Source organism: Leptonychotes weddellii, chromosome 7 (assembly GCF_054177405.1).
Source record: "Leptonychotes weddellii isolate Sample4059 chromosome 7, ASM5417740v2, whole genome shotgun sequence".
NCBI classification, from domain to species: Eukaryota; Metazoa; Chordata; class Mammalia; order Carnivora; family Phocidae; genus Leptonychotes; species Leptonychotes weddellii.
In genome coordinates this window covers 58771702-58792465 of record NC_138375.1, presented here as the reverse complement: position 1 = coordinate 58792465, position 20764 = coordinate 58771702, and the positions used below count along the sequence as shown (strand labels likewise).

Genomic DNA, 20764 nt, shown 5'->3' with positions numbered 1-20764 from the left:
TTTGGACAGACCGCCAGGAGGCGCTCCTCAGCGGTTCTGCGGGAAACCTTGGTTTATCCCTGCGCGGGAAGGGTGGTGGTGGTGGTGGTGGTGGTTGTGGGGTGGTGGTGGTTGTGATGCTGGGCTGGGGGAGGGGAGACAAAAAGGGGGAGAGGGAGGGGTGCTGCTGCAGCACGTTTCCGTGCCTTTAGAGCATCCAGGACCTAGGACACATCTTCAGCTTTCCCCTCCCGGCTTCCTCCGGAAGGCAGCGGAGGTACCTCTTCAGGCTTGGCCTCCTGAGCCCCAAGCGGTTTCGGGACTGGGCCCCGCCATCCGACAAGCAGATTCGGGCACCTGCAGTGTTTGTCCTTGTGGCTGTTTTTCTGTTCTTATGGCTCAAGTCCAGGCTATATTCACCGCAACTCAATCCAACACTCATCTGCTTTTCACAGGGGACCCTAAGGCTAATGGCGGTGGCAGAGACAGGGGATGTCCCTTTATCCCCCACCCCACCCCCACTCTATGCCCCTGGAAAGGAGAAGCACTGGGGGAGGGGAAGGGGCAGTGGAAGATGGGAGGGGGTAGGGAACCGGCTCCCTCCGAAAAGCGAAAGTGGCGGGGGCTTCGCGGTTCCCCCGCAGTAGAGGATAAGAATCCTGGGGACCCTCTCCCGGTCCCCTTCGGAGACCAGCACAGCCAGCAGCTCTGCCCCGGAGCTCCCGGTTGGCCACTGAGAGCGCCCCTCCCCCAACACACAAAGCTCCAACCCCAAGACACAGCCAGGTATCAAACTTTGATGGGGGAGGGGGCAGAGTGGGGCCCGCGAGGGCCTTAGATGGGACGGTAACTAATGACCCTAGGCAGAGAACGTGCGCTGACCAAACCTTGGCTACTCCTCCTCCGAGGACAAATAGTCCCCTTGGTCCCTCACCTCCAATAGACGTTTTAGGATTTCCTCCCCTCCACCTTCGGCCGATCCTCCCCCCTCCCGGCGCCCTCTGACTCACTCCGAGAGCCGGAAACCCTTCGGGGGCGGCTCCCTCCTCCCGCGCGAAGAGGGCTCTGGAGGGTTCCAGGTTAACCACAGCCTGAAGTAGCTTAGATCGACGTCCCCCCTCATCCCCAACCCCGTGAGCTCGAAGTTGTTCTCTAGGTTCAGACTTGAGTCTCCCGCCGCCCTCGAGGCGGTCCTGGCTCCTTGGGAGCCGGCTTGTTTCGGGCTTCTGCCCGGAGGTCTCCGGGTCAGAGGGTTCCACTCCCCCTTCCCAGTTTGCTCCGGCTTCACTCCCTTCCCTCCGCCCGCTCGTTTTCACCCTCGCGGGGAGCTGTCCTTTCAGCACCACGGCGAGCGCGCCCAGGAAAGTCCCAGCTGCTGCCGCGCAGCCGCCCTTTCCGGCTCCCGGCCAGTCTTGGGGAGCTGTCCCCTCGAAAGCCGTACTCCCCAGCCTCCCAGGCTGCCCTGCAGCCTCACAGCGAGAGCCGGGACCCTGTTGTCCACAGCCCGACTCCGCCCTCCCGGCCCGTGGTCAGCACCGACCTGGCGGTCCACGAAACCGTCTGAGCCACTGCAGGGCTCCGGGCGTACTCAGCGAGGCGGTTCCTTCTGCTATTCCAGCTTCCGCCGCCGCCTCGTGCAACTCCACCAGGCGAGCTGGGGCCGTGGCTGCTGCCGCGGGCGGCTGCCGGAGGCGCCCTCCAATCACGCCCCTCAGCCAGGCCCTGACGTGCTACCGCTCCCCTTCCAGATGGGAAATTCAAATCTCTCTCTCTCTCTCTCCCTCTCTCCCTCTCCCTCCCTCTCTCTCTCTCTCTCTCCCCCTGTGCCTCTCCCTCTTCTTTTCCTCTCCCCCCATCTCCTCCCTCTCTCCTCTCTCTTCCTCCTCCCCCTTCCTCTCCCTTTCCCATTCTTCCTCCTAATCCCCTCTCTTTTCTCTCTCCTGTCCCCTTCCTCCTCCACCTTTCGCTGTCCCCTCCCCACAAGACATCCCCCCCCCCCGCCTCCACCCCCCTCCCGCCAATCCCCCCCTGCAGCCACCTGTTCTGGCCAGAGCTCTTAAGACCACAAGCTTGTTGCCTCACTGCACTGAGGGGAGGATGGAGGGCTCTTTAAAGCAAAACTCAAAGATCACCCGTTCAGGAAAGCCCTCCTGCTTCCTCCAGGAAGAATTGGTCACACTCTTCTCGGGATTTCTGCCACCCCCTAGACACACCCGTTTCAGAGGCTCTGGTTCCTTTATTTGCTTGTCTCTTGCCTGTGAGCTCCTATAGGACAGACCACCATCAGATCATCTTTACAGCCCCTCAGCATCATGTCCTGGCACAGGATTACTCAAGAAACACTGATGGATCATGTGGGTAAGGCCCCAACAGGGGGTAAGGAATCCTTCATGTGGACCCTGAGGAAGAAAACTGCTGCAAAATTCAGTGTAAAATTCACTTGCCAATGCCTTGTAGAGCTGATATCCTGTGAAGAATAAGGAATCCTTTGGCAAACTTTATTCTAGAAGCCTATTTCTTTCTCTTGTATGCCCAGGGAAGAAAAGGGACCTCCAAGAGGCAGGGCAACATCTGCCCCCATCCCCCAGGACTTTCCTCCTCCTCTCACACTCATTTCTCATTTTATTACTGGCTCCTAATGAGCCTCTCCATTCTGCCTGCCATCTTTTGGCTCTAAAATGCTTCCTTTAATCCAGACCAATGTGTAAGAAAATGGCTTAGGAGAGGAGGGGCCTTGCATCAGGCCTTTGGAAGATTTGCAGGAGTTTATGCATCAATCAGGGTTATGTCAGAGTGGAGATGACTTCTGCCTCTGTAAGGGGATGGCTTCCTTCCAAGGAGGGGGCAGCAAGAGCTGCAGAGGTACAGGATTTGGGGGAGGAAGGAGGTATGATTTGTTCCAAAAGGAGGGGACTGTTCCTTTGCACAAATTCACAGCAGAAACCTTAAAGCGAGGGACCTCCACAGGTCAGAGGCCATTGGTAGAACTACCCTCCTTGCCTGTAGAGTCCTCTTCTGCGGCTCATCTCTGTTCTCCCCTTACAGGCTATGGGGTTTGGTATAGGGAAGGCCCTTCATTTATGGCTGAGTTCTGTTTAACACTGTGTTGGTCCATCAGCATGCTTATTTTTAATTTTTCTTTCCTTTCCTGAGGCAGACACTAATGGAGGAGGGGCAGAGGGGAGGCTGTTTGATTAGAGTGACTTAGACTTGCCACTAATGCCTGAGGGGAGTTCTGGGCAGGGAGATCTGACATCATGCCATTTCAAGACTCACAGTCCTCCTCCTCTCTCTCCTTCTCCCTCCTTTCTCCCTGTTCTTCTAGAACAGAAGCTCAGTGAATGGGACCTGGCTGGCAGCACTCTAGTTACAATTGGGGTTTTTCCACAATGGGCTTTATCTTTAACGTAGACATCAACCAAGCTGGGCTAAAAATCCAACTCTCCTTCAGAAAAAAACTGAGCTCATTTCTGGACACTGTACTTTAAGATGGACTTAATAAACTTGTGTATGTTTAGGAGAGAAAGGATGGTTTGGTGGTGGGGGTCTGGAAATCAGATCAAATGAGGGAGAGTTGAAGGATTTGAAGATGTTTCACCTGGAGGAGAAGATGCTAAAGGGCAAGTCTTGCTCAGTTTGTAATTCCAATACTTAGCATGGTGCCTGGTAGAGTTGGTGCTAAGGAAATGCTTGTTGTATGAATGAATGACCACTGCAGGGAAAGAGGAGTACTATTGTTTTTACCAGTCCTGAAGACAGAATTAGGGCAAAGGCGGAAAGGTAAAGGGAGGCAGTCAGAAGCTCTACGAGAAAGAATCTTCTGTCAATTGGAGCTGTCCAGCCATAGCATGGACTGCCTCATATTAGGTAGTGAGTTCCCCATTCCCTGGAAAATGACAGTTGGGTGGCAGGTGACAGCTAATGCCCCCTTTGAACTCAAGCTTCTGTGAGTCTATAAAAAATTGTATGAGCTGACATGAAACATGTCTAGCTGCAGAAAATCTTACTGGTGGATAAAAGGACAGCTCAGTCAAGCCTTGTTGGCTTCATCCTGTTGAATAATTGGGGGTAAATCAGGGCACTGTAGCCACTGATGCTTTCCATTGAAGAAAGATGATGGAGAGCTGAGTACTTGTTCCCTGTTCACTCTTGCCAGCCTAGACATAGTTCCTAAATACTGTCCATGTAGAAAAGTCACTAAATATTTCAGCCATTTCCTAATGATTATAATCCTACTAATCATAGCAACCATCAGGCCCCCATTATGTCTCAGGTGCTTAGTTTGGTGCTTTGCATAAATTACATTCTCTCCTTTAGTTCACACAAATCTCTATTTCCAAGACAGGGAAGTCGATCCCCTGGGAGATACAGTGAGTATTTGGCATAGCCAGAATTCCAGCCCAGGCCTGCTTGACGCTGAGCTCCAGGGTCCTTTCACCCCCCTGGGCTGTTTCTCTTCTGACACATCCCACAGCCTATGGAAATGTAACTTTTGCTCTGCAGATTTTTTTTTTTACATTGACATTTATCATCTTCCCTGTTCTCCAGTTTCTCACCAAAAAAACCCCCCAAAAAACAAAAAAACCCAAACCTGTCTTGAATTCACACCCAGATTGGGGTCCTCATGCCATGTGGGTTGTCAGCATCTCCTTTATCTCCTGCATCTCTAATCCAGCCCGCTGTGAGTCCCCCCTCCCCCAGCCAGCCTCAGGTCCTTGCCGAGCCTGCTCTGTAGACAGCTTCTAAGAGTCACCTGGTAAAATATGGATGTGGCTCTGCTAAAGGTGTCTTACCCTGGCTCATACTGAATCTCCACTTCTATTTATAAGCCCTGTGGTCTGGGGCAGGGGGCCAGATTTGAACAGATTTTTAAAATTATACATACATGCCTTGAATGTTCACTAGGAAAGCAATCAAGAGAGCTAATGTCAGTACTTTGTGTGCGGATTGAGGAACAGTGTGTGAAGAATGACAACTGTCAGAGCCCATAAATGCGGTGATCAGTGAGAATGGCGTTTGTCCAAAGGTCAGCCCATTTTTTTACTGCAGTTGTCTCAGTCCAGAGGGCACTCTGGATGCAATGCGGGATGTGAAGAAGAGCCTGCTGGCTGGGCTGGCCTCAGCTGGGAGTTGAGCCGGTGGGTGCAGGGAGGCATCTGAATGCTCCAGATGCTGACTCCACAACCTGCCATTCTAACTTGAGCCTGGAGGGGCAGAGTTGGTCTTGGTTTGAGGGGGTTGCCCATGTGCCAGATGCAGAAACAGAACTGTGGGGGTGGTGCACAGGGAAGGGCTCCAGGCCACCTTGCTCATCTGATGAGCGCCTCCCTCCTTGTCACTGATAATGGCTAGGGTGCCACGGTCAGGATGTGAGGCCAAGGGCCTGGTCTGTCTCCTTCAACATGGAATGGCAGTGTGAAGGTAAACCCATTGGTGTGCAGTGGTGCGTATGTGTGTGTGCCCGCCAGCGTGGGGCCATGCCGGGGGCAGTGGGCAGCATCCACGTGGAGGGACACAGGTGCTAGCCAGACAGGTGTAGGTCTGTCGCCGTGTGATTCACACCTCCTGTTGGGGAGGGTCTCCGCTGTGAGTGCGTCACCAGGTGTAAAGGCAAGTGGGCTGTTGTTACAGTGGAGTATGTTAATGGCATTGTGCGATGGGTTGGGTGTAAGGCAAAGTTACCACCTGCAGCTGGGCAGGTTGTGCAGGGTACAAGCACAGAGGGTGCCACTGACTGTGGCAGCTGCAAAGTCTCTGGACATGTCACCATCTCTGTGTAATGGTGTGTGTCTAAGTGTCACTGTCAACGAGAGATGACACAGGGGATAGGGTGCCACCATCAGTTTGACACGGGGCCATCATCGGTGGCAAGGGTGAAGGTGTAGGTGTGTCATAGCGGACTGGCACACGTGTCACTGTCATTGTGGGACAGAAGGGATGTGTATGTGCAGCCAGGAGTGTGTCATCACCACTGTGCAGGCATAAATGTGTCACTGAGTGTGACTGATGCCTCCTTTTCTATTTTTTCCCCCCACCACGGCGGCCCTTGGCAGCCCAACCTACTAGCTTCTGCCCGCCCCTGGGAAGCTGTATAAACCTTTGGATTCTCCGTTATCCACTTTTGTTTCCCAGAAAGAGGGTTCCAGGCTTCGCATCTGAACCCTGACTCATTGGTGTGGCACAGAGTGTGTGTGTGGGAATCCCCTGAGGAGCCCCTCTCTATCCCAGAGCCCTGCCCCCAACTCAGAGCCCCTCCCCAGACCAGCATCCTCCTACCAGCTCCTCAGAGGTCCTCTGCTACCCTTCATCCCATCCCCACCCTCCCAGATCCAGGCACTCATTAGCATGTCAAAGCAGTCCTCTTGCAGCCCACGCAGTGTACCCTGGGATATCCCCACACTGTTAGCTCCCTCTCATCTTGAGTTTTCCTGAAACCTTACATTTTCATGTCTGCCACGCCAGTCTGTAGTTCCCCTACCATCCGGCATAGGGAGGATGTTTTGGTGATAAATCCTTCCTCCCTTGCCTGGTTCTTTTTCGAGCTCTCTGCTGGGGCTTCTGCCTCCCCTTCTCCAACGTAAGCCCTTCTGACTCTCCAGGATGTGGTTGGACCACCCTTTCCATCAGGAATTCTTCCGATGACCCTAGATGCTCATGTCAGCCCAGAGCCAGACACTGCATCCCACCAAGCCTCCTCATCTGAGTCCTAGCCCTGGACTTGCTCAGACACAATGGGTGGAGCATCAGAGTTTGCCCCGTGTCCTCAAGAGGTCCCCCTTCCAGAATGTCCCTCCATCCTCGTCACACTTGGTCCCCTTTCCCTCCCCCATGTGAAGCTCATGCTCAGAAAGACAGTTTTTACATCTTTGAATCCTCTCCTTAAGCACATGGAAACAGAATAACAGAGTTCCAGAATACTAGAATCATAAGCAAAGACCTTTTTAGGATAACATTTAGAATCACAGAATCTAGAATGACAGGCTCTCTAAACGTTGTATGTCCAAGAGTGGCCCACTCTTCCTCAGAACCTCCAGGGTGGGAGACTTGTTAAAAAAGATTTTGGGGCCTCTTCCCATGTGGACCAAACCAAAATCTCTGAGATGGGATCCCAGGAATTTGCTTCAGTATCAAGCCCCCAGGTGGTTTGGATACACCCACTAGTTGAAAAACCCTTGCCTTGGGCCACTGAAATCTGACACTCATGTGATTCTGGGCCGTGTTCTTATAGAAAAAAAGTACAGAATCATGAAATCATAGAATATTTTAGGATTCACAGAAGCTTAGATTCAACTAATTACACACATTCACTCACAACTTTAGGATCTTAAATTCCATGAATCTTAACACCTAGGATTAGGGAGTTGGAAGTGACCCTGGAGTGCGATTTTGTTCCTGTTCTAGGAGGAACTTTTCCTTTTCAGCCTCATCACTCCTTTTGGAATGGAAGGCTTTTTCCCCTGTCCCTTGCAGGACTGCCTCCACGGTGTCGCCTACATTTGTGAAGATAAATGTTCTTTCTGTCTTGGTGCAAAGGCAGCTGGTAGAACCCCTGCATTTTTGGGGCGAATGAGTTGGAAATGACTTCTGCTTTCCATTTAGGACCAGCACACCCTGGCCCACAGAACAGATCTTGCTCTTTGATAAAATGAATCTGAGGGAATATTTGAGGAACGTGGACAAGACAACAGAGGTTAATAAGCTCCTGGAGCTTCTGGTCAAGGAAATGAAAGAGCGAGAGAACGCCCGCCGAGGAATAGCAGAATGCTATTTTGGAGATTGATGGGCGTGTGTGTGTGTGTGTGTGTGTGTGTGTGTGTGTTTGGAGGGAAGTGGGGTGAAGGGAGGAGATGAAACATGCATAAGAAATCAGCAATGAAATGTAACTTTCTGGTCATCTAACGCAGCGTTCCCAATTTACAAATGGGGAAACAGAGGCCCAGAAAAGGGAGGGGTCTTTTTTTAATACCACGCAGCTGGTTAAGGAAACTCCTAACTCCAAGATAAGAATTCCTTCTTAGTCACAACTCAGCATATAGCTCCACACTTCTTAAAACATGTGCGGCATGCCAAGCATTGTTGTAGGGATATTATGGACGTCAGCCCTCTCAGCTGCACGCCAGCCCTGTGTGGCAGGTATTTTTCACTCAGTCATTCATTCATCAAACATGTGTGGAGAGCCCACGCCACGCCAGGCACTTTCCTAGGCAGACAAAGATGTAAAGGAAGTTTCAGAGTTTCTCTTCCCCTCGTTAGTCCACAGTGAGAGATGCATATACTCCGTAGAGTGATAGCGCGTGGACCGGTTCACGCACTCAAGATCCTTTCAGATTGGAGCCTCCGATGTGAAGCGCTCAGAAGCAGGCGGGGGAGACATGGCCGCAAACAGTTGACGATAATACAACATGCTAAGTGCTGTCTAAGTGAAGAGGCAGCTCTGGGGAGCAGAATGAAATACACACAGCTTGCAAGCCAGATGGGACTGGAAGCCCAAAGCAGGGAAAGGACAGGGTGGCTGCCTCCTGGGGGGGCCACGTCATCTCGGGCTCCAGCCACCTAGAGATGGGGTTCAAGCTCAGCAGCCCTCTGTCCTGCCCCCACCCCCCAAGCCAGACGGTGTGACTTTTCTTTGAGACTCAGTTTCCTCCTCAGTGAAAGTGGGGGGATGATCCCGTCCTCCCAGGGCGATTGTGAGGCTCACATAAAGACACCGATTATGAAACAGCTGCCGAGCCTCAGGTATCATTGATTCTCTTTCTCTCCAGCACCCTAGTAATGTGGGAGTTTCATTGGCGTTTGGGGCAATGGGACCATTAGACAAGACCTCCCTTTCCTGATCTTGGTCAGAGAACTCTGCTTCACGATTTCTTTGAGTTTGTTTAAGTTGGAATGAGAAAGAATAGAATTTGAAGCTTAGAGGGAAATAGGGGAGCTGTTTCTTCTACCTCTTCACCCCTTCTCTGGGCTTCTTCCCCTCCTGTGCGGCACACCAGGGACCGGGATATGGTGTTCCCAAATGGGAACCGCCTGAGGGAAGTCCAGAGGGTGCTTAGGCTTCAGGCTTAAGAACGGGAGGAATTTTCCACCTACAAATCTAAAAACAGCCGCTCTGTGCCACTCAACCTCCAGTTGTTTCTTTCTGGCAGGAAAACAAAATAAAACCAAACCACCTTTTTATTTGGCAAACAAACAAAGGGTTGGAGACGTCTTGGGCAGATGAAGCCAGGGAAAAGTGGAAAGGGCTGAAAAGGAAGACATTTTCATTCACCACGCCTCTCACCGAAGTAGGTGATTCATAATCTTTATCTGATTTAATCCCCACACCAGCGCCTCCATTACCTTAAATGTCATCACCTCCACTTCGTATTCATATAGGGATATTCAGACTCAGAGAGGTTAAGCACTTTGTTCGAGGTAACACAGCCCAGAAGTAATGGCATCAGCATTTGAGCGTGGTGTGTCTCTGCAGCTGGCCACATTTCCAGAGGGAGATTAAATGGGTTTCTGGGAGCTGAGCCTGGGTGTGTAGCTTCCGGGCAACTGGTCCCAGAGTTTGGGTGACCCTGCTAGGACACCTGTATGGGGACCTTGCCACAGGCTGGTCCTTAATGGACTGAGGCTGTAGCTCAGGGCCCCTAGATTATGCCCTGTGGATTTATACAAGAAGTCTCCTTCTGTGGCAGCCCTTTGCTCACTCTGCTCAGTTTGGTACAGTCTAGCTCTTAATACCAGCTGTGTAACCACTGCTCCTGCCTTCAGACTGACTTTCTAATTGGAATTCCAGATCTGAAGGAGAATCATAGCTGTCTAAAACCTGGGTCTGACTATATCATTCCCATGCTTAAAACACGTGATGGTCACAGCTTATTTTGCCACCTAGCACCCACTCCTCCCTCATGTGGCACCAGCTTTGGAAGAGCCAAGGTGTGTATTTCATTTGAACCTAGGGGCTGATCACATGACCTGGACTGAGCCAATCAGCACATCAGTTCGGCAATAGGCACAGGGCCAAAGTCAGATCAGTCCCGGCCAGAGACACTCGATTCTGGAACTTTGCTTGAGCTAAGGGAAATGGACTCTCCTTTGAGGTCCACTGTGATGTGAACTGAGGTTCTCAGGAGCCACCGCATGGAGCCTCAGAATGGGGACCAGCTTAGAGCCAGCAGAGTCCAGAAAAAGAGAGCGGGGAACCTTATTAGCCTGGTGGCATCGTTTACACCTTGGATCAAGCTGTGCCTGCAGCTCTCCTAGGTCTGGTCATTTTTATGAGCCAATAACTACCCCTTCCCCTTTGTTCTTGTTAAAGCAACCAAAAGGATCTTAATTACTTCTGATGCAAAAATCCTTTGATGTCTTCCTGTTGCTTTCAGGAGAAAGTTCAAATCCTTTAAATTGGCTTTTAAGTAGATGCTTAAATAGATTGGCTTTTAGGGTCCTCCATGATCCGACCCTGACCTCTGTCTCCAGCCACCTGTGTTCCATGTTGCTCCTGGACATGCTGTCACCTGGTGTTTCTGAGCATTTGCGCATGCTGTTTGCTCCTAGAGGAATGGCCTTGTCTGCTGTGTTCACTTGGTAAGCCTCTATGTTGACTATCATGGCTCAGCTAATGCATAAAGAAATCCCTCCTGGGACACAGGATTGAAACAGAGGCTTCCTGTGTGCTCCCACGTGGACCTTTACCTTGTAGCACCAACGAAACTCAATTTGGCACTTAAGGTTGGTTTCCTTGTCTGACTTCCTCCCTAGATTATGGACTCTTTGAGGATGGAGACTCCTTGAGGATGAGGGATGCATTCACTCAGCAAATACGTAGTGAGCATCTACTACATGCCAGAGACCCCTCTCGGTGCTGGGGAAACAACAGTGAAAAAAATATACAAATTTCCATCTCTTGTCTGGCAGGGGAAGCAGAGGCTGATTGAGGAACCCACATGGAGTCCGGGTCATTTCAGAGAGTGGTAGGCCTATGACATAATTAGACAAGGAGATGCCTGCTTCCTGTCTCTGGGCCTGGAGCCTCGAGGAGGGCCAGGCTCAAAACAGGCCCTCAGGAAGTGACCATTTAATGAATGAATAAGGAACATCCCCAGACACCCCTGGTACCCCTCAGCCTTTCTTTATGACTCTACCAGCAACTCCGGACTCTATCAGAACCTCTTTGATAGTCATTTATTGCCTGTTTGCAGCCTACACCCCCTCTTGGGGTATAGTTATATAAATGACATTTTTTAAACGTGTACGACACTCACCTTTCCTGATGGGAGTTGAACAAGAGCCACGTTCTCTTTGACTTTATGGTGCGGCTCCATCCCTGCCTTGGTCCAGCATCGGAAAGCTGTATGCTCCTCTGCCTGACTTTGATCAAGGCTCCTTGTCTGTCTCCTCCACAGGCCTGTTGCCAGCCCTTTGATCATCTCTGTGACTCTCTTCTGGGCTTTATCTGGCTCCATTAAGACGATGAAGCTTAATCCTGCTTGTGTCACTCCCATGCTCAAAAACTTTCGATGACTCACTATTGCCTACGGCATCAAGTCCAGACCCATGAGGGCTTCCCTTGATCTGACTTCCGCCTCCTCGGCAACCTGTTTACCACCACCGCTCTCCTACATAGTGCTCATTGCTACAGAGCACTCGGCACCTCTGATGTTCATTTTATTCCTCTATCAATTTACACATCCGTGGTTGTCTCCTTGCACTGGATCGTAAACTGTTTGAGGGCAAAGATCATGTCTTGCTCATCCCCGAGTCACCAACATCAAACCCAAAGCCTTCTCCATTATGAACGCTCCACCAATCTTGCCAGAGGTGAAATCTGTACATGGCATGGCCCTACCTGCTGGCAGTTGAAATGGCTTGTCCTGGCCCATGAGTCTTGAGGTCCCCCTCTCAGGGGCAGACTTAGTCTCCTTATTGGGCTAGAGACCACAATAGTAATTCTGGCATCCTTGTTTAAATCTTGTACTTGTCCCCCACTCCTTTTTTTTGCATTCTTAATCCATACACATAGCCCCATGATTTCCTTCTGTGCTTTCGCCTCATCACTGTGGCATTTTGTCACTGGGATGTTTTTGGTGTCATTTGCTGTGTTGACATACATTTTTGGCCTGTTTGCTATCTCTTTGGAGTCCCTGTCCTTCCCTACTCTTAGGCTTTATGGTCTGGGTGGAGCTAACTCCATGCCCCACTTCCAAGGGTGAGCATTAGACCCATAGCAGCCAATTAGAACGGTATTAGCTGTGGCCACAGTGCTTGACTCAGGGATGGCAAGTGATACATCTAAGCCAATGAGAGCCAGCCCTGGGACTTTAGCTAGAACCAGTGGGAAAGACACTTTCTATCTCTATAGGATTTGCAGAGCTGGCAGAATGTGGGCCTGAGCAGCTGGGCTGTGTTGCCATCACCCAGGGACAGCATGCCAGAAGGTGATGCCAACACAGAGAAGAACAGAGCCAAGGGGAGGAGAGGAGACAAATTTCTGATGACAGTGTGTGAGTGCCCAGTTCCTGATGTGGCTTTAAGCCTCATCTTCTCCTGTACTTTTCCGTTGTGTGATCAATAAAGCTTGCCTTTCTATTTGAGTTGTTTTGAATGAGGTTTCTGTCTCTGCCACCTAGGAGAAACCTGCTGGAATCTGTAACTTGGGACTGTGTGTCCCTTCCTGCAGAAAACTTCTGATCAAGCAGGACCTGACTCCGGAAGGACCCTTCATTTAACATTCTCATGTTCCAAGAAGGAGCTGATCACCCCGGTCCCAGTTCTCTGTCTCAAAGCCGCCTCCTCATTTGCACAGAACAGTCCCACGTCGTGCTGATTTAAGGGAGAGAAGGGGCTCACACTGTGGGTCCCTACTCAAAGCTTTGCCCAGGTTCAAATTTCATATCCACAGATCCCAGTTGATGTATCCATAGCCCCTCAAAAATGCACACTTTTTTTTTTTTTTTTTTGCCAACATCTCTGCAATTTCACCCTTGAGTGGCATCAGTGTTCTTGGGCGGGTGCCATCCGTTCCTGGCAATTTGTCTGCATCTTGTTTGTCAATTGGAGTTGGAACATTTGACTGCCAGAGCAGTGCTTTGGCGCTCCTACTTCCAAAAGACAGTTTGGGAGCAGGAATTGCTCTGAGGTCCTCCTCAGTCATGGCTGATGCTGAGGCTCTCAGATGTTCCGGATATCTTTTTTTCATCTCAGAGCTCTCTCCCAGAGCTACGATCATCAAACATCTCACCGGTCCTTTATCTGACCTGCTTTCCATCTGATGGATTTGAAAGACCTCTGATCCTGGGCCCTATGGTCCATCTCAAGGTGACTTTTGGGGTGTCTTTGGAATGCATCCTTTCAAGGCCCCATGGCTCCAGGTAGGCTTTCTGATTCTAAGTCATCAGTTTTTAAACATTTCCCAAAAGATTCCTCTCTCTTTGCAACAGCCTCTCCTTAGCTTGTTGTTTTGTTTTGTTTCTCACTGTTATGGTCAGACTCTGCTGGGCTGAGGTTGGAGGGAGGAGGTTATGTGCTATCTTAGGATGCCACCATCTCAACATGGAGATTCTACGGTCACTGTGGTAGGAAGGGATAGCTGGAGTGTCACAGAGTTCCCTGCAGCCCCAGCTGGGAGGTGATCTTGCAGGCTTGCTTCTGTTTGCTCTTCCAGATCCACTCCCCCTACCATATCTGTGCCCCGGAGGCTGGCCTGTGTGGACCAGTCAACAGGTTCCCTTTGTCCTCTGGTTGGCTTCTATCAACGGGAGGTCCTGGCAGGGTTTGGAGGCAGGAGGACAACAAGATCAGAGTGTCCCTCGGCTGAAGGCCACTGCTCCTGGCAGCGGTCCTTCCTACACAGGTCCCCTCTGCAGGCTTGGCAACCACTCCCTCCTTGTCCTTCAGGCTTAGAGGTGGTAATGGCTCTGCACTAAGCCTGGCCCTGGGGAACTGTACTATCCCTTGTGAAATCTGCCTGCTCTGCCCACCCCTTCATGAAGCTCTGCTCAAATGGCCCACATGGAACGTTCCATGTTTCCTGCCAGGATTCTCACTGGTCTTGACACTTCTGCTCACCATTCACTGGCCAGATCTAGAGCCTTGGGCCAGCCGATTGCAAGGGGCTGGGGAGTGCGGAGCTGCTTGTGCTCAGGGAGAGAGTTAGGACAGGTGTGGGCGTGCCCCGGCCATCTCCATCACAGGCAGACAGCTCCCAGTCATCAGCTTGGAGCACTCTGGGGGCCCGCTGAGTTCCCGCACCTCCTATGGCATACTGCTCTTCAGAGCTTCTCTCCCGGGGCATAGCAGAATGCAAGGAGCTCCTGCATTGACTTGGCTGGGTTTTCACCGTGTGACTTTGGGCAAGCCAGCCTCCCTCTCCAGGCCTACGTTTCACTCATCTGCAAAAGGATATTGTACTTCTGTGGCAGGCACCCTGCAGGGCTTAGACAGTGCAGACACAGGCCCTGGCACATGAGGCTTGCAGGAAATGGCAGCTAGAATTAACCATCACATCCATGCCTTGGACAGATCAGCGTCTATACACTCATTTAACACTGTTCCCTGAGCACCTGCTCTGGGCTGGGCATGTCTCCGTGCTGGAAGACAGAGTGAACCAGGCGGAGGAGGTCCTGCCTTGCATGGTGTTTCTGGTGGGAGTGGACAGGCAATGAACAAATAAATAGATAATTCAGAGAGTGGTGAGTGCTCTGAAGAAATAAAACTGGGTGATGTGAGAAAGAAAGATGGAGCAGGGTGTCTGGGAAAGCTTCCTGGAGATGACATTTGAGCTTGATATGAAAGAGTGGAAGAGGCCTGTGTGAAGATCTGGGGCAGAAGGTTTGGCCTCAAGGAGGCTCCCCCAAGCTGGGTGAGAACTTGGCCCGTTCCTGGGACAGAATGGAGCCCAGGAAGGGGGAGTGTGGGGAATGAGGGGGAGACTCGTAGTGGTAGTACCCGAGAACAGAGAGGTGGGCTGTCCAGGTCCTGTGGGTCCTTGTCAGACAGGGGGAGGGGCCTGGATGTTATCGAACTGGAATGGGGCCTTCCATCAGGAGGTTTTAAGGAGCAGGTGCAACCTGCAGCAAGTCTCTGGTTGAATTCTCCCGTCTCCAGTCCCAAGTCCTCTTCCTCTGACCTCATTTGCCTAGACAATTTTTTCTTTCCTTTCCTCTTCTTTCCTTTCCTCTCCTTTCCTCTTTCTCTTTCTTTTTTTTCTTTGAGTAGGCTCCACGCTGGAGCCCAACATGGGGCCTGAACTCACCATCCTGAGATCATGACCAGAGCTGAGATCAAGAGTCGGGCACTTAACCGACTGAGCCACCCAGGCACCCCAACAATTTCTTTAACAAATTGCCATTTTTAGAGAGCTAAGAGCCTCTGTCAAAGATCCAAGCAGGTCCCTTCCTCAATTCTAGGGAAACCGGGGCCCACCACCCCAGGGGTCCCGCCCTGATCCACCTGAGGGTGACCACAGCCACCCTCCCCCCAGCCCTGAGAGCCTATTGTGTTTCAGGCGTCACGGGCCCTGCGCATGCGCTATCTCCTTTCCTGGGCCCCATCTCCCCGTAGGCTGCTGTTACCATCTCTTTGGTTCTGTAGATGAGGAAACTGAGGACCCAGCATCTCCCACTCCCTGCTCACCTCAGGACGTGGCTCCCTCCTCCCGCAGCAGCCCACACGGCACCCTGTAAATAACTGCATGTTCCCAACACCTCTCCTCCTTCTCCTTGGAAACCTGCTTTCTCTTTGGACTCCGGCTGCAGGGCTGTGAGATTCCCCGCTTGGCTCAGTGCGGAGCCTGGCGGCAACGTGCATCTGAAGACCTGGGCGGGCGGGCGCTTTCGTTCACTAGCTGGGTGACCTTAGGGAGGTCACTTCACCTCTCTGAGCCTCAGTTTCCTCACCGGAAGTGCGGGGGGGATAGTGGCTCACTTCCGTGATGGAGATTAGATGAGGACTTGTACACAGGTTCCTGGCTGAGTGTGGAACACACGCGGGTGCCTAATGAAAATGTTTCCTCTTTTCATCCTTCTCTCGTTCTCCTTTCCTTTTTTTCCTTCCCTAATCCGTTCTGCCTCCTAGATGTTTTGGGGGGAGGTCCGGGTCCATACACTGGGATGCCTGCAGGGCCAGGCAGGTGACAGAGAGGGGTCGCTGCTGGACTCCTTGGTAAGGGCATGGGAAGAAGCCAGCTTCCGGAGCAGACCTGCACAGAGCCTGTAACCTGGGGGAGGCCAGTCCCAGGGATGATGTGGCCTGGGTTGTCCAGGGGTCTCTGATGCCTCCTCCTAGAGCTCCTCCAGATTGCAGGATTCATTTACTTAGATTTCAAGAACCAGACTTTCATATTTACATTTCATTTCACCAAGTGGAAGGGAGAAGTCAAATGTGGCCTTTCCCTGGCTTTTGGTAGATCTTCTGGAAGGAATGGGAAGGGGCTTTACCTGTGGGGTGGGGTGAATCAATGTGACCCTTGATGTCCAGAACCTGTGGAATGATGATAATAACAGGAGCTCCCTTCATCGAGCTACTTTGTGCTATGTGCTCTCTATATCCTACCTTGTTTAAGCTGCCCAACAACCTTATGAGGTGAAGAATTAGTATTATGCCCATTTCACAGATGAGGAAAGAGGCAGAGAGAGGACAAGGAACCTTGTCAAGATCACACAGCTAGAAGGTGCCATTGAGGATTTGCATCCAGGCTGTCTGGCCCTGTGGTCTGCACTCACCTCTCTGCTCTTCTGGGACTAGAAGGTCAGAATGGGAGATGGGGCTCGCTCCTCGGCTGGGTATAGGGTGAGGAGACCCTAAGTGGTCATTCAGCAATCTCAGTGTGTCACCGACTGCTGCGCATGACACCCTGTGTCTCTGTGTACTTGCTGTGGTGGACATAGGTTGTCTTAGGTTGCCCTAAAGCCTCTCTTCTGTACAGCAGCTTAATATTCCTTTGGCGATCTACCCTTCCCTTATTCTCTGGCCATGTGGTTTGGATGGAGTCCTCCAATCCTCTTTCATTCAAGCTCTTGGAACTGGTGCATAATCCAAGCCTAGGATGAAGGTATGGACATATGGCTTGAGATGGTCCTGTAAGACTCAGTCATGGAAATTGTTCTGGAAATGTTAGAAAAATTCTTCTTCTGTTGGAGTTACTGAGCTAAGAAAGTGTGAGCTTGGAGCTGCAAGGTCATGGTGTGAAAGGAGCCTGTGTAAGGGGGAAGCCAATCCAGATTGAAACAGAACTGATAGAGAGAGAGAGACTGAGCCCTGAGGATATTGCATGACTCCTGGATCAAGCTCTTCCTGAAATCCAGAATCTGCCCTTGACTTTTTTAGTTACACTAACTAATACAACCCTTTTTTTGCCCTTAAGGCATTTTGATTGCCTTTTTCTATCACCTCTATCAATCCTAAGATTGGGTTGGCTGGCATCGTGCTAACTACTCCATCTATGTTATTACATTTAATCCAACGAGGTAGTTGATATGGTGCCCATTAGGCAGATGAGGGAACTGAGGTTCAGAGAGACTTTTATTGGTTAAGGTGTCACAGCTAGTACATGACAGAGCAAGGATTAGACCCCAGGCATTTTGACTCTAGACTACAGCTGGATCACTCTGCTGTATGGTAGGAGGTTGGTTTTACCACTCCCCACTCCTCGAGTACCTCTTATAATGTCTCCTCTCCAGGTCACATCAGACTGCTCCCGCTGCTTCTACTCTCATCCCCTTTAATCCCCCCTTCCTCAGAAGCCTTCCCTGGCTACACCCTCAGACTAAGCTCTGTTTCCTGGTAGACATTTTTATGGCACAAGGTACTTTTCATCTTAGCTCGACTGAACTTCAATAATGATTTGTTCCAGGTTTATCTCTTCTGCTGGGTGGGAGTCCCACAGGGGCAAAGATGACGTCTGTTTGCCCAGTGTTGCAGCGTTGAAGCCTGGCATAGTGCCTGGACCGTGGTGGGCACCTGGTAAATGTTTGCTGAATAAATGAAGTGTGCAGCTTTTCTCACTCCCACTGCGGCCCTGCATCATTGTACACCTGTTTGACTGCAGTGTTGTATCATTCTGACACTGCAGAATTCGCTTGTGCTCTGCTGTATTGTAGGGTCCCTGTGATCTTGGATGCTTCCTTATCTTTGTGGAAATACGGACAGATGGTTTTGCCGACTAGGCAGTGAGTTCTTTGAAGACTAAAGCAGGGTCTCCGACCATCATCCCTTGATAGTAGTAATAATACAAACAACAATGATACAAGGAATAATACTAATTAGGAGCACTTACCATCTGCCAGGCACGGCCCTGAGGGCTTTACATGCATTACCTTAGTGAATCTTGATCTCAACTGTATGCGAATGTACTGTTATGACCCCATTACACTTACGGGCAAACTAAGGCTCAGAGAGGTTATGTGGCTTCTTTTGCTTCAAAAGGAGGGCTGCCTCATGCAATCAAAAGAGAACTTGTTTTTCCAGTGACTTTAATGGAGGACGGCCAGTAAGAATAGCATAAAGGCTGAAGGGGAGCCAAAAGGTTGACCCAGCTGGTGGAGGCCTGGCTGTGCCCTGCTGAAAGGAAGAGAGTCTTTGTTGCAGGGTCAAAGGAGGGACAAGCATTCAGGAGAGAGGGTAACCCTCAGAGTGAGGGAGCAGGGGTGGGGGGAAAGGAGAGCTCAGGGGTGTTGGACAAAGGGCACCAGGCATGAAGCTGGAGGGTCCGGGCTCCTACCCTGGCTTAGCACTTCCTGGCTGTGTGACCTGCGGCAAGGCACTGTACCTCTCTGAGCCCACTGCGGTACTGAGGCCAGCCGTGACATAGGACCTGGCAACTGCCTAGCCAGTGCCTGACAAAGAGTAACAGGTCCTGTGTATGTGGTGGAAGCTGCTGCCATGCTTCATCTGCATGAACTTGGCTCATCCTCTCGACTACCCGAGGATGAGGGCCCCTTGATGATCCCCTTCTGCAGAGGAGGAGACTGGGTAGGGCAGGGCAGCCATTTGCTCAGGGTCACTCAGCACGTGCAAGGCAGCTGGATCTGAGTTCTGGCTGCGTGGTTCCAGAACTTCCGCCTTATCATTTGGGTCTTCTCAAGGATTGAACTTGGATCTCAGTGAGAGAAGGGGCTGGGGGAGGCAGTTGCTCACTTTGTGCTCTTGCCTCTTTTGGCAAGTCTCTGTACTCATGGTTTTACCTTCGAGGGACAATTCCCCTGTGCCCCAGCATATCTCAGGGGGCAGTGGACAGACATTTGTCAGCAAGCCTGTGGTGGCCCCGGGCTGGCAGTGGGGCGCAGCCTGCCCGGCAGGAGACAGGAGCAGGGGCGTGGGCACCAGGTTTCACCGTGGTGGGGCTGCGGTGCGGGGCCAGCGCCAGGCCTGGGCCAGAGGGGAGGAGCCCGCACTTCCGCCTCGCGCGCAGAAGTCGCTCCTCTGCGGTTTTCGCCACATCTACACACCACCTCTGCTATGTACTTAACATTGCCCTCTAATTTCACTCACTTGCAAAAATAAAACCCTTCATTGCGTTTACTTAAAAAGGAAACCTCATCCTGCCACTTCATACCGGAAAACCAGTCACTTGCTAGAATGGAGGGTGATAATGCACATAAACGCGGTGAAAAGGAAACGCGTGGTGATGTGCAGCTCAGTGCTCTGGGGTCCTGGCTCCCGCCCTGAGTCCAAGGCTAGCCCTCTGGTCGTTGAAAGGGAGGGGGCTACTATTAGAGAAGGGGGAAGGGCCACCTGGCACCAGCCCCTGAAGCGCTGGAAAAGGACTGGGAAAGAGATCTACGTGTGTCCGTGTTTGACTTGCCGTTGAAAGCAGCTGAGGTACCGAGGCTTCCATGCTCTGGAAAATGCCGGCAGACACCTGGCCTGCCCCGCAACCCCACCCCACCCCTCATGGGGCCAGCCTCACTTCCCCTCCCACCTGAGCTCTCCTTGGCCTCAGCTCCCCCAGCACCAAGGAAACAAGGCCTTCATCAATCTGATCCTCAGTTTCCCCATCTAGAAAACAGGGATAATGAGTCCTCTTGCCAGGGCTGTTTGGAAGATTAGAATGAGATGCTATGTGTCAAAGGGACTTTGTGTGGTGTCTGGTACAGGGAGCAGGGACTTGGGCAGTGAGCCTTCCTGCCCTTTGATCCTGATCTGCTCAAATTTAGAAATTCTGCTCGCAGCCACATTCACCTCAGGTCCTCTCTTGCAGGCTCTTTCTTTTCACCTAGAGATTCTGACAGCCTTGGACTCAAATCTTCTCTCCTCCATCTCCTCCAGGGTCAGATCACGTCTCTGAGCCTCAGTTTGCTCATTTTAAAAATTGGAACAGGGCACCTGGGTGGCTCAGATGATTAAGCATCTGCCTTTGGCTCAGGTCATGATCCCAGAGTCCTGGGATCGAGTCCCACATCAGGCTCCCTCCTCGGTGGGGAGGCCTGCTTCTCCCTCTCCCACTCCCCCTGCTCGTGCTTTCTCTCTGTCAAATAAATAAATAAGGCGCCTGGGTGGCTCAGATGGTTAAGCGTCTGCCTTCGGCTCAGGTCATGATCCCAGGGTCCTGGGATCGAGTCCCACATCGGGCTCCCGGCTCAGCGGGGAGCCTGCTTCTCCCTCTGACCCTCTCCCCTCTCATGCTGTTTCTCTCTCGCTCCCTCTCTAAAAAATAAATAAAATCTTAAAAAAATAAAAATAAAAAAATAAATTAAATAAATAAATAAATCCTAAAAAAAAAAAATGGGAACAATAGCAGCCACCTCCTCAAGTTCCTATATGGACAAGGAAATACTTCGTTATTGGTAAAGTTTTGTACACA

The 20764-nt window shown here is 51.4% G+C and overlaps 2 protein-coding genes across 4 annotated transcripts in view; one reads left to right on the top strand and one right to left on the bottom strand.

The window, feature by feature from the left end:
• The window catches only part of THOC3 (THO complex subunit 3), a 92106-nt gene extending 74141 nt beyond the window's left edge, over nucleotides 1-17965 (top strand). The window contains exon 6 of the mRNA XM_081826348.1: nucleotides 17816-17965. Within this exon, the coding sequence (XP_081682474.1) occupies nucleotides 17816-17889 (74 nt within the window). The 3' untranslated portion in view covers nucleotides 17890-17965. The remainder of the gene's footprint in view (nucleotides 1-17815) is intronic.
• Nucleotides 1-20764, bottom strand: part of CPLX2 (complexin 2) — an 83253-nt gene that overhangs the window by 11048 nt on the left and 51441 nt on the right. The window contains exon 1 of one of the 3 annotated variants that reach the window (XM_081826350.1): nucleotides 2018-2142. The exons of 1 other annotated variant lie outside the window; for it this stretch is intronic. The gene's annotated coding sequence lies outside the window, so the exon portion shown is untranslated. Of the gene's footprint in view, nucleotides 1-1519; nucleotides 1773-2017; nucleotides 2143-20764 lie in introns of those variants that run through there. One more of the 3 variants, XM_006732504.3, reaches the window with a different exon arrangement.